We start from the raw sequence: 13,097 nt of genomic DNA on the forward strand, positions 1-13,097 counted from the left end.
AATACAAATATGCATAAATGGGCAAATGTATCCATATATAGTAAATTCATTCAATTAACATTTTCAAGTGTGTATATATGTATATAGATATATACACACATATAGCAACTATAGTAAGGTTACTACTGCAAACATGTCAACAGTTTAGAATAGTGTTTTGAAAGAACATACAAAATTACCTTATAGGTTATCTGGCTTAAATCAAATACAGTTTGGATTTTCTTCTATTTATGCTTCAATATAATCAACTCATACAACTCTCAACTACTCACAACTCTATAAATCAGTATTTCATTTTTTAGTGAATATTGGTTGACAATCATTACATGTCATCAATACATATACATTAGAGAAACATTAGTGATAGTACTCAGTCATTTTAATAATTGAATATCAAGACATAATGAAATAAACATTAATGTGTGCTTATATTTAGTAGTTAAACACAATATTATGTTTGTCTCGATTTCAAATTTTTTTGTTTATCTGGATTCTAATTTTTTTTTTAATATATCAGTATATCTGATTGTTTAGAACCATTTTGCCATACTAGTTTAACAAACTACCTTTTTTTTTGGTGAGGAAGATTAGCCCTAAGCTAACATCTGTTGCCTATCCTCCTCTTTTTGCTGAGGAAGATTGGCCCTAGGCTAACATCCGTGCCCATCTTCCTCTACTTTTATATGTGGGACACCTGCCACAGCATGGCTTGATAAGCGGTGCATAGGTCCGTGCCCAGGATCCAAACCTGCGAACCCCGGCCTGCCGAAGCGGAGCACGCAAACTTAACCACTACGCCACTGGGCCAGCCCCAGCAAACTACTTTTGAACTTAAACATGCCCCAACTAATATGTCACATGTAACAATTTATGACATGAAGGTTTTACATACAATTCCACAAGAGCCAGTAACTTATAAGGCTGTGTCACAAATACCATACTTTACTATTCATGGTCTATAAACATATATGAATACTTATATAAGCACATCCATATACACACTGAGTCCTGCAAATTTACATAAACACCCACACACCTGCACAGATATATGGCCACACATGAAAAACTTCGTAGTCCAATGGCTAAAATATATGGAATTTCAGGAATATTATTTTATATTTTCATGTATTAGTATTAAAAAATGTGGCTTTTAGACTTCATTTTAAATGAAAAAATTCTTTTTGAAAAAATTTTCATTGAAAAAAATGAAAAAAAAAAAGAACCCAATCATGTATAAATCTGCAGTGGATGCAACCAAAATATCACTGCTGGTTAACACAGAGAACACATATAATACATAAATGCTGGTTAAAATGTTTTTAGAAGATACTATTGATTTTTTAATATTTAGGTGAGCCAATATAAGAACACAGGGATGTGTACCGATGGGTAGACCCGACACTTCTTAAAAGCCTATGACAGTATAGAAACATTGTGGATTTTTTTCTCCCACTTAATTGATTAAGCAAGACAAAGAAGAAACAAACCACGTGGCTTTCAGAACCAGTCTTCTGAGTTCACATTGAACTTCACACTTGATATATTACTAGGTTTTACATTTCTAAAATGCTGAAAGCAGGGAAATATTTATCATATCTTTTTCTATAATGTCTAAGGAAAAAAGTGAGTGCAAATGAAAAAGTATCAAACTTTTAACTAGAGCACAATGGCTTCATAGCACATTTAAGGTTTATCATAAAGACAGAAATGCATGGCTTTTGCTGGAGTTCTTTACTGCTCAGTAGAACAGTTTTAAAACTCAGTGTCTAATTTTTTTAAAAGAATTCTATAAGTAAGTAAGTTTTAAGTGTCTATAAATCATCAATTTGGTTCCACCAGTGAACTGAAAACTTCTGGTTTGTAGCTAAGGATTTTTTTATTTCTGCGTTAGTATAATGGAATTACGCTCTGCATAGAAAGAGATTTCAAAGTCTATAAATGGTGTGCTGTTTCAATCTCTGAGGGACCTTAGTTTCAAAAGTAAATGATATATATTGCCCCTGAACAGTCCTTTAACAAAAGTCATATGTTCAAAAGATTAAATGCTGCGGAATAGCATTTCCCTTGGAACTGCTTGAGTGGAAAGTTGGCCATGATATCTATCGGCAATTAGTACAAGTCGAGTTTCTTTTTTCCGTGTCTAAACAAAGCCATGGGCTTCATATCAATTGGCAATATCTGCCACTTATCCAGAACAAATAGCAATTATTGGACCTTCCTAAGGCAGTAGTTGTCCATAAGATTGACAGTGCAGAGAAGTTAAAATTATTGGAATTTATTTTTGTTCTGGACCATCTGACCCCACCAGATTTAAGTTAACTGTTCCACTGCTTTCAGTGCATTTTTGACAGTTCAGTCAAATACATACTAATCTTTTATGGACTCAACTGTATTAAGTAATGCATTTTACGAAGACATAACTAGAACAGACACTAGCATAGGCAACTTCACAGATGTTTACTGTTTCAGCTAAAACAAAGCAGCCTTTTGATCTCAGCAGGAGTCTCTGTTCATTTCTATTAGAAACAGTTTTAAAACCTGAAGTCTGGAACAGGTATTATTATGAATTGTTCTTTCAAGATGGAATGGTTCAGTTTGCGGTTCTCGAATAACCTGCCAGAGAAGTGTCTTTCTCTCCAACAGACAGGATAATGAGGCACTAATTATTATAAGGCTAAGTTTTCAAACGCTGTTAGATTGCCTGGACTTTTTTTTTCTTCTTTTGGTTGGAATATTTTATTCACTTGGAAAGTGAGATGGTAACATATGTAACTATAAACCAGATGGTAAAATTTGATAGTTGAGCAATTTATCAAGGAGATAAATTGATAACATTTAAAACAGTATATGACAACTGAATTTCTCATTTAAAACAGTATATGACAACTGAATTTCTCTCCATCTTGAATCAAACATTTTGTTTTTAAATTCAGTTTTCAAGTAAAATTTGAAAAAAACTCAAGCAAAAGCCTCCAAATGGCATTATACGTTTTTAATTTGTCACCTACTGAGATATGTCAAGTCTGTAGAATATAAAAATCATGCTTCACACGTCTTAAATTGTTAGTGTTTGAACTAGTAAAACTAAGTGATCACTAGGATATGGCTAAATACAATAGACCATACACATTAAATTCATTTTTAACATTCAGATTTTAAAATAATTATTTTATGTTTAAGCAAAGCTGACTACAATTTTTTAAAGAGAGGACTAGAAGAGCAGAATTAGTAGGTTAATGTTTAACAATGGGTTATAATCACAGACTTACTTGGTTTAATACAAAAGGAGTTTTGCATATGAAAATTTGCAAAATATCAGCAAGATTCAGGATTTATCAAAATGGAGATTTGGATATTTTCAGCCCGATTTATACAGCACCATTTAAGAGAACTCTGCTTTCCAAATTGATTTTTTGGAGAAGTCCAGACATGATTATTTTAGGTCTATGTGTTAAAAAATTTCTGGCTTCAGCTTTTACATATTTGAAAAATTACGTATATGGTTGTAGGGAGGAATTATATAATTTATAGCGAAGCGACTGAATGTTCAAGTTCTTCATGTTGGTATATAGTTTAAGCTATACTTATGCTGTTTCCAATAAAAGATAAGTTTAAAAAATAAAATTTAGTTGACAACAAAAACAAGGAAAGTTCTTAACACCTAATGTTAGAGTCTTCATGAGATGTGTGTGTCCTTGACATAAGTGTTTTCCTCAGATATATTAACCCACAAAATGATAAGTAAGTAGCTTTGTCTACTGTCTAGGAAGAAAGAAAAATCTACTTGAGTATTTTTATTATTCTGCAGTACCTTTAAAAAATCAGCAATCCAAATTTTAAAAAGAATATAACTTTAAGAAAAAATATGTCTGCTAATGCCTTTTTAATCTGCTTAACCAAAAGCAAAGAAACATTGTATCTACATGTCTACTTATGATTAAAATGAAAACTACATCTACAGAAATTATGATTCTGCATTGCTACAGCCTTAGCATGTTCTTATACTCAATATTGAGACCATATATGAAATTCACCTAGAGCTAGACCTTGCACAAAAATCTCAGCAATTGAGCGAGTCTGTGTTCAAGCTCTCCCCATCAAATCAATGTAGGAGATATATAAAAAAAAAAATCTCCTTCAAGGATTAATATCATGAATATAAAATGCCTGTATAATTACTTTTATATGATTTGGGCTTCATAATTTCAAAGTATGCAAAACTCTTTCGTGTATTTTGCTGTTAGACTTTTGCTTAGGAAATGTGAAACCTTCACCCAATCACAAACCATATACATTGCTCCATTGTCTCTTTTACACTGAGTCTCCTACTGAATCCAAATCATCCGAAGAGAGGGGGCGGTACAGGTCCTGTAAGATGAAGGGCAGTATAGATTTGTTTACTTGGCTTTCTTGGGTGCCCTGTGGCTCTCTTAGGAGTGGAGCAACACTGAATGAGCATCCTCGGTTTCTAATGTCATTAGAAATTATAGAGTTACCAAATGTGAATAAGAGGAAAGATGGTAACTGAGAAACCATCTAGAGACACACAGCAGTGCTTATTTTGCCTTATTGGCTTTATCCGCTGGTGAGCTTTTGCCTTCTTTCGTGTTGAGTTTTACAGTCCCTGAGGTCTGTCAATGCCAACTCTGCTACTATGTGTCCAGGCAATTCTTCCCTGAGTATTTCCTTCCCATTCTGGGTAGAAGAGGTATGTGCTTACCTCACAAAATCATTTATTAGGACCCCCAGCTGGCATTCAGCAAATTCTGGTTCCAGAGCAGCAACTCAAGTGTTGCATTTGCACATCACATAAGCCCAATAAACACTGCCTTTTCAAATTTTATATTTGGAAGACAGAAAGAACACAAATTTGACCTCCCCATTCCCTTCCCAATGCTCTTCCTGGTTCCCCAACCACTCACTCATCACGTTCCCTCTTCTTCACTCCAACTCTTTCTGCTACGAGATCTCTCTGTCGGTAGCCAGGCAACCAGCTCAGATCTGCAGAGAGTGTCTAGAAGCCTGGCTTCTTTTCTAATTTGTACCACCCACTCCTCACATCATCTGGCTGATCAGATAATCTACAAAAGTCAGTGATGTGGGAGTATAATGGGGAGCTTCATTCAACCTACACAAGGCAACACATATCTTCCTGATGTACTAAGAAATGGGACCAAAAAAAGTTCATGGGTGGAAAAGATCCTCCAACATCTGCTTCTGTGACCAAACACTTCCAGACAGCAATTTAAATAACGGTGTTTTGGAAAAATAGGGAGGTTGCTTGGTACATTACCACCAATATTTTTATAAAGAAAAATATCTGTCATTCAGACTCTTATTGCATACAACTATTCGAAAAATACAAAAGAGATAATATACAAATTTAAGGGAAGGAAAAAAAGATGATTAAATCATCACAATTAATATAAATAAAAATATAAATTTTTCTTATTTGTAAAGAAAGCAGTCAAATGTCTTAATATTCCTTTAAAAAAAAAACAACTCATGTTCCTGTGTTTTAAAATGAGGTAGGAAGTGTAAGCGTGTGTGTGTGTGTGTGTGTGTGTGTGTTGTGGGGGGACAGACAACTCATTTTCCTGGCCATGTTGCTAGGCAACACAGAGGGAAAAATAGAAGTAGCTACTGTTTTCCAATGTGCAATAAAAAGAGTTAATTTATTCTTTGAAGTGTCTTCTTTTAGCACTTGTCATCTTTCACTTATTTCAGTATTTCCTGCACAGGAGTATAGCCAACCATTTGAGAAGAACATTAACCAGATTTGAAACAGGATCAGTTTTTAGGGATATTCTAGGCCCATTTTAACTGGGAGGGCTTATTGGATGCGCCTGCCTCCACACCAAGATGAAAGCTCCTCTCATTAAAGTGGCTGGGAATGTCTCCATGCACTGACACGGTACCTGGATGGAGGATGTTCATTTATGGTCTAAATTCAAAAGCCTGGAAACTGAACCATCTCTGAATTATCTAGTGCTCTGCTCACAACATGTGCTTAAAAAATGTTTCAGATGACGCTAAACCCTTTGTCTTCCTAAAACAAATGGGATTGTTTTTCCCTCTCAAGTATGGTGCTTGCATTGGTGTTTAAATTACAAAATTAAGAATCTACAAGAGTACTGTCCCTTATAATCATTTCCCAAGTGTTGGCAATGTTAATTATATAAGCCATTGGCCACGCAGCTGCTAGCAGCTGGATGGAAATTTTCTGCCTCAGTTGGACAAAATCATAGTGAAGTAGAGAATACAGAGGGCAAAAGAAGCAAATTCTAGCCTCTTTCTGCCAACAAAGGGGCAGTTAAGCCAAGTCCTTTATAGCTCCAAGATCAAGGTCTCACAATGAGCAAGCAGGGAGAGCAGCTCAGACCTGTGGCAGGGATTCTCAATCATTCTAATTTAACCTCAACCACTAAGCATGAGCTAAATCCTGAATCTGAGTTTAATTAGCTCAAAGGATGAAGAGGGATTTCTATGCCAGGTGTACTCTGCAAAGTATACAATTCAATAGAGAGAACGTTCTGTGAAAGAGGGTCCTATCTGTGCTATGGGTGACCCTTATAGATGGGGGCCTTGCTGGGTAACATTTATAAGAAAAGAATCACCCCACTACCCCTTCCTCCACTCAAAGATAGACATTTAGGAGATTAAGTGCATTTGGCCAATTCTTTTAATAGTTTACTAATGATTCCTGTATTTTAAATGCCAAATTAGACTGTGGCCAAGAAGAAACCATAGTGAAAACACTCAGATGGAACTAGAATAAAATTATTGAGTTTTCTATCTGGAAAGAGCTTCTTTTTTATTTTGTCTTGTTATCTAAGATAACACAGCCATTTAGTGGAGGAGCTGGTGCCAAAACCCAGCCTTCATCAAATAATCTAAACAAGCTAAACCTGATGCCAGGAGGGCCGGTGGAGAAAGACACTACAACCTGATACTCGGTGGGCCAGGCTCCAAAGGAACTGGGGACTGACTAAGTCCCAGGCCGCCCACTTTCAGAGAGTGGTGTGCGGACACAACCTTGGCAGAAGGCTTGAAGAGAGGAGCTTCCATCTTGGATGCAGTTTAAATTTATGGAACTTAGAAGTCTCATTATAAAACACATAATAAAAGAAACCAAATTCAAGAATCCAGGCTTTGAGTTCAGAAGCCTCCACAAATCCCTTGTTTATTAAAATGTTCAGTGATCCCCATCATAAAACCTCCTAACAGCACATACTTTTCCCCTCCTCGCCTGTGAAATCAGGACAACGAAAGGCCTTCCATTTCCTCCACTGTACCTTCCCCCGCCTCCCCTTCCCACTCCTTGTATTCTTGCCCTGGTATTAACTGGAAAAGACAAACAGTACAGGCTGTGAGGAGATAAGGATCCTGAAAGAAGTGCTAATCCTCACCCTCTTCCTTAGCATAGAGAAGCTAACACTGTTTCCAGTAACTTTTGGACTTAGGTCTCCAAGCTCAGTCAACTTCTCCATTATTACACAAGAAGCTAAAAAAAATAAATGCAAGTAGTAATGAAAGAGAAGGTGCTCAATGTGGGTTTCATTCACAAAAACACATGTTATATGTATCCATCCACTGCGCCATAGACCCTAAGCTGCTCTGGACCACCATCTATGCCATAAAGCAACTTCCCACCATGGCCCACCTGTCCAACAGTGGCGCTCTTCCTTTCCTTCTTAAGGAAAGCTGATGATCAGTGATGATGTCTAATGAATCTTGTTACAACTAAAGAAGCTTACAAACCAGTGCCAATAAAGTCGTGCATTCAGGACAAAAAGAGCGGGGTACTTAAAAGTGAAGCAGCAACTGTTTACTCTTCTCCGACTTAAGATTTGGACAAGTTTACAGAGAAATTAAGAGCCCTGAGTTCTAGCTAAGAGAAACCATAGCCATAATAAGTGACCTGCCACTAATCACCTCCTGCCCTCGCCTGGTTATTACTTAGAGACAAGCAGCCTTATTATGAGAGGGCGATTTGCTGGCACCTGTGCCATTCTGCACCAAGGCTCAGACACGTCTTAAACAAGGGGCTTGCTTATTTCCTTACCCTCTGCTTCCGCAGGCTTCCTGGGCTGGTGGGTGATGGGCTTGGTGACTTGCCCGAGCGCGGAGTAGAGAGCTGACTACCGGGGGTTCCATTAACTAGAAGAACAAAGAATCACAGAAAGAAAAAATGGCATGTTAATGAATTTTCACGCTAAATCACCTTCTCAGAAAAACAAACAACTATAGAGTGACATTTGCTAAAATTCCAGACACTTTTTATTTGTAGTCCTGAAAAAAAACTTCAGGGAGTAACCTTCTTTAGAAATCCACTGTTTTGTTAATCCTGTGTTTAACGGAGCAGCAAAGGTTACATAAAAACTTTTAAAAATGTACTTTACACAACTTTCCCGATGAATTTATTAATGATGCCCTTAACTGTGACAATAGAGATTTTAGGCATGTGGTTAAGATCCTGAGACATTTTCAATGAGATTCAACTTTAATTCTTTAGTTTAGTTCACTACTCAGCACGATAAATATTCGCAGAGCTCACAGGTGACTTGTGAAAAAGATCACTGTCTTTTTATAGTTAAGAACTCACTTCTAGAAGTTCCCGCATCCACTTGTGCCCTGTACATCCCCTAGCCTAACTCTGAAGGACATGCCTTAAACAGGACAAAGTAATTGGTGCAGACGCCCAGGAACTCCTCACAGTTTGTCTTTGCTGCTACTGAAAATAAAAGCTGCTCTCTAACAGGTTTAAATCACTGGAATTCTACCCGACTCTCAAGACTTCCATGCATTATCACTAAACTGAATCCAAGCCACAGAGCTCAAGTAAGCAATTCTTTTCTCTAAGTAACATCACAAAACACTTAAAGACATGACTCCATAAAGACATATGAGGACAAGGTTGCCATTATTTTATCTGTAAAAAGGACAACATTTTTATGTTTTACATCCACCGTCAGTGAAGTAGAATTAGCAATGAGACACACACATTCTTGAGGATGCATAAGAAATGTTTTCCACGAGGGAGAGAGATAATGAATTGAACTTACCTTCTATGAGTTCTAACATGGACACTGTCTTAGTGTTAAACCTGACAATAGCAAGAGGCGAAATCCCTTCCCAGCACTAAACCAAGCACCCGCGGAATTGGGAAGCAGTTAGATTAGCTAAGGATGGCTAAGGCTGCTCCCAGAGCAGGCTGAATGAGATGCAGGATTCATCAGCAGATGCTTTCTCTGCGTAAGGCTGACGTCTTCCAAGCAGCAGTGGGAGGTGCGGGTTCTGTCTTAGGCTACATCAAAGGTGTCAATTAAGCCTCATGCCAACGCAGAGCCACTGCAACCCCCACCCTGACACCACTAACTCCCGGAAGCCTGAGTCCTTTCAGTACTTTGCACTGAATCATAATGAAGTGCCTCTGGGGGCAAGAGACCCAGTGACTCATCTGAAAATCAAAATGACAATAACTCTCCCAAAGCCTGGTGACTACTGGGGAATAAGTACACCCTCACGAAATTCAGTGGCAAGGTACAATGTTTATTGATGTTTCACATACAACGTTTGCATAAAAACTGAGGGCCCATGAAAGTGGGAAGCTCCTTGTTTTGTCATCCTTTTCAAAGACCTTTAATGTCACATAACCCATGCTGCACTAATTTGTCCTTTTGCCTCTGAAATGTACTTGGTGACTCCTTCTAAAAAAAACAGCAACAACTATTTTTTTTGGCAGATTTAAGGAAGCACTGTGAATGCTTTAATTTGCTTGCATTCTTCAGTCCTGTCTTCCTTGAATGAGCTTGATGCTCAGGCCTTTTGGTACTGGACTTCCCAGCCAGTGGACTCTCCGGGAAGAGCTCTGAAATAGCCAAGGACTAAAGAACTGTGGGCAGAGGCAGAATCTACAAGTAATAAGGCGACAGATCCCTTATGAGTTGACTGGAACACAGGTTTTATGAATGTAATACTTTCTTTGCCCACTTTTTTTGTGTGTGTGTGAGGAGGATCAGCCCTGAGCTAACATCTGCCAATCTTCCTCTTTTTACTGAGGAATACTGGCCCTGGGCTAACATCCATGCCCATCTTCCTCCACTTTATATGGGACTTGGCATGACTTGCCAAGCAGTGCGTCGGTGCGCGCCCGGGATCTGAACCGGCAAACCCCGGGCTGCGGCAGCAGAGCGAGCGCACTTAACCGCTTGCGCCACCGGGCCGGCCCCTCTTTGCCCACTTTTATTCCACTTCACATCTTTACGTCTTTACCTCACACATAAAGGCTGCACCGACTGGGGAAAAACAAGCAAATGGGGAAGCAAACACAGTAGTAACATTTTTTACTTTGGAGATTCTAATCTTATCAAGCCAATGGAAAATAAAGAAAAAGAGAAAGTGGACTCCCAAGAATACAGCCTTAGGAATACCTTGCTTAAAAAGCAAAACAAAACAACCAAAAGCTTGCATTTAGTAAATACCCATTATGTGTGCATCTCAGTTTGTTGAAGACTTATGTTCTATGGACCAGTTAATGCACTTAAACTTAAATATATATATTTAACACACAAAAACATATATATGTATATGTACACACACGTATGTAAATACACACACATATATATTATCTAACTCTCACAATAACTCTGTGAGGCAAGCAGTATTATTTTACAGATGAGGGAACTGAAGCATGAAGATGATAAGCTACTTGACCAGCAAACATGGGGCAGAGCCCAAAGTCTAACCTAGGCAATCGAAACCTGCACTCTTTACCACCTTCCCTTATCACACCAGCCTTCTAGCCTGCAGGGAAATCAGATAACTAAACTAGTAATCATGATAAAATATTTAGAGAAGGGAACTATTGGGAGTTGCTATTGGAATCCTAACAACTTATGGGGTCAAAGTTGGCCTACACCCTACAGAGAGGGTAACAGGTAAGGGAGCCAGAACCTAAGTATTAGTAGGAGATCACCAGGTGGAGGAGGGAAGGGCACAATGAAGGAAAAGTGTTCCAAGATGAGCAGATGAGCTGTTTCATGGCTGGGTGTGCAGGAGGGAGCAAGTGGTGCACTGAGGAGACCTAAATAAGTTAGTGTAGCAGATAAGTGGAGTTGGAGGGAAAGAGCCTTACGAATGAGGATGGAGGAGTAGGCAAGGGTCGCATAATGCAGGGCTTCAAAATTCATGTTAAGGAGCTTGGTTTTTATTCAAAGAGCAATGAAAAGCTATTGAATGATTTTAAGCAGGAGCCAGGGGATCAGATTTGCATTTTAAAAAGCTCTCAAGATCTCTCTCACTCTGACAAGAATGGATTAGAGGAGAACAATAATGTGTGCAAGGATATCCCTTAGGAGAATGTCTAGGGAGGAAAGAGCATGGCACATGTAAGGGTCCTGTGGTCAGAGAGATAGAGTGTCTGAGTCTAGGGTAGTGCAGTGGGGGTGGAGGTCAATGGAAACATTCCAGAGAGACTGAAGAGAGAAAACTACAGGAAGTGGTAATTGATTGGTTGAAGAGGATTAAGGCTGGAAAGAGAGCAGGTTTGGAAGGACACAGAGAGTTTGGACATGATGAACTGAAGCATCTTATGTGACATCAATTCTGCACTGTCTGTGCCTTCATACACCTAATCTGTAAAAAAATAAAATAAAAATTCTGCATTGTAGGTTGGTGTAATTTTTCCTATTTCAGACGAGGAAACTGAGGTTCAGAGAAGTAACTTCCCCAAAGACAAACAGCTATAAGGTGGCAGCACCAGCACTGGATCTCATTTCTGTCTTACTCAAAGAACTGCACACTTTTCCCATGAGTGCCTGTCCAGGCATCTCAGGACACGTCCAGGACTCTGGTCTTCTGTCCACAGGGCTAAGGACATCTAGGTTTCTCTCTCGATCACTGGGGCGCTCAGACCTGCCACCTTTATTTTTTATTTATTTTTTTAAAGTGAAATTAAACAATGGCCCCCACCATCAGCCCTGACCTGCAGAGAGCCACCACTGAACTTGTCTTTTCCCTTTGAGGAAGATTGGCCCTGTGCTAACATCTGTTGCCAAATCTTCCTCTTTTTCTTTTTTCTCCCCATAGCCCCAGTACACAGTCGTGTATCACAGTCGTAGAATTGTAGCTCTTCTATGTGGGATGCTGCCTCAGCATGGCTTGATGAGTGGTGAGTAGGTCTGCACCCAGGATCCGAACCAGCGAACTCCGGGCCTCCGAAGCAGAACTTGCGAACTTAACAGGCCAGCCCCCTGCCTCCTTTACTTAAAGCCACTGGGCTCAAGGCTTCTACTTGTGTTGCCATCTCTCTGGAAATATAAAGCTGCCAAACAAGTCATCTACAATCAGACATTTTCGGAACACAGCCTGCTTGAAAGTCGGGAACGACTGGTATTCTTACGATCAGGGCTCTGTTCAGACTCTTCCTCTCTGCCACCTAAAAAGCATTAGCAACTTCTCAAAATGGTTCTCGACGTCCAGAAAACATTGCACACCTTACTGTTGAATCACTGCTGGAATAAACAATTTTATTTCATAGGTAAGTCTGGCACATGTATTGAGTTCAGCTGTTTTTTATCCTGTAATACCAGAAGTTCCTGAGTGCCAACAAAAAGGGCTTTGTCACCTATTTAATAGAACTTATTAAAATTCAACTAACAAATGGCGTTACTTTACAGAGGACTTGATTAAACAATTCTTTATCTTGAATGGGGAAAATCGAACCTAACATGGTTGTTTTTAAGTGGCCAAGCAGATCTAACAATTAATTATTTCAATCTGAACTCATTAAACTCTGAATACTAAAGTACTTTCAAATCCACTGTCTTATGTCCAGTTCTGGTTTCCTTTGCTCAGATCTGTCTGGGTACATTTTCTTTAAATCCTGTATCACTTGCCCTGCTTGCTACCTCCTAAAGGAGAAGTGCTAAGCTTTAGGCTAGATTATTCACAGATCCCATGATGATCCATTACATAACTGGCCCCCTAAGGGCCAGGGAAGAAATCTGCAGAGCTGACTTCCTTCGTCCCTCATCCACTCCCCTCTCTTCTTTTCAACTTGCCATCACCTAAGCCTGTCAGAGACACAACAGCAT

At 38.9% G+C, this 13,097-nt stretch overlaps 1 protein-coding gene across 5 annotated transcripts in view; it reads right to left on the minus strand.

Annotated features, from left to right (window-relative positions):
• The window catches only part of DCLK1 (doublecortin like kinase 1), a 358,368-nt gene that overhangs the window by 73,889 nt on the left and 271,382 nt on the right, over window positions 1-13,097 (minus strand). For 4 of the 5 annotated variants that reach the window (XM_058548007.1, XM_058548006.1, XM_058548008.1 and 1 more), the window contains exon 6: window positions 8,066-8,160. In XM_058548007.1, the coding sequence (XP_058403990.1) occupies window positions 8,066-8,160 (95 nt within the window). Of the gene's footprint in view, window positions 1-1,224; window positions 4,369-8,065; window positions 8,161-13,097 lie in introns of those variants that run through there. The other variant, XM_058548009.1, reaches the window with a different exon arrangement.

Source organism: Diceros bicornis, chromosome 9 (assembly GCF_020826845.1).
Source record: "Diceros bicornis minor isolate mBicDic1 chromosome 9, mDicBic1.mat.cur, whole genome shotgun sequence".
NCBI lineage: Eukaryota > Metazoa > Chordata > Mammalia > Perissodactyla > Rhinocerotidae > Diceros > Diceros bicornis.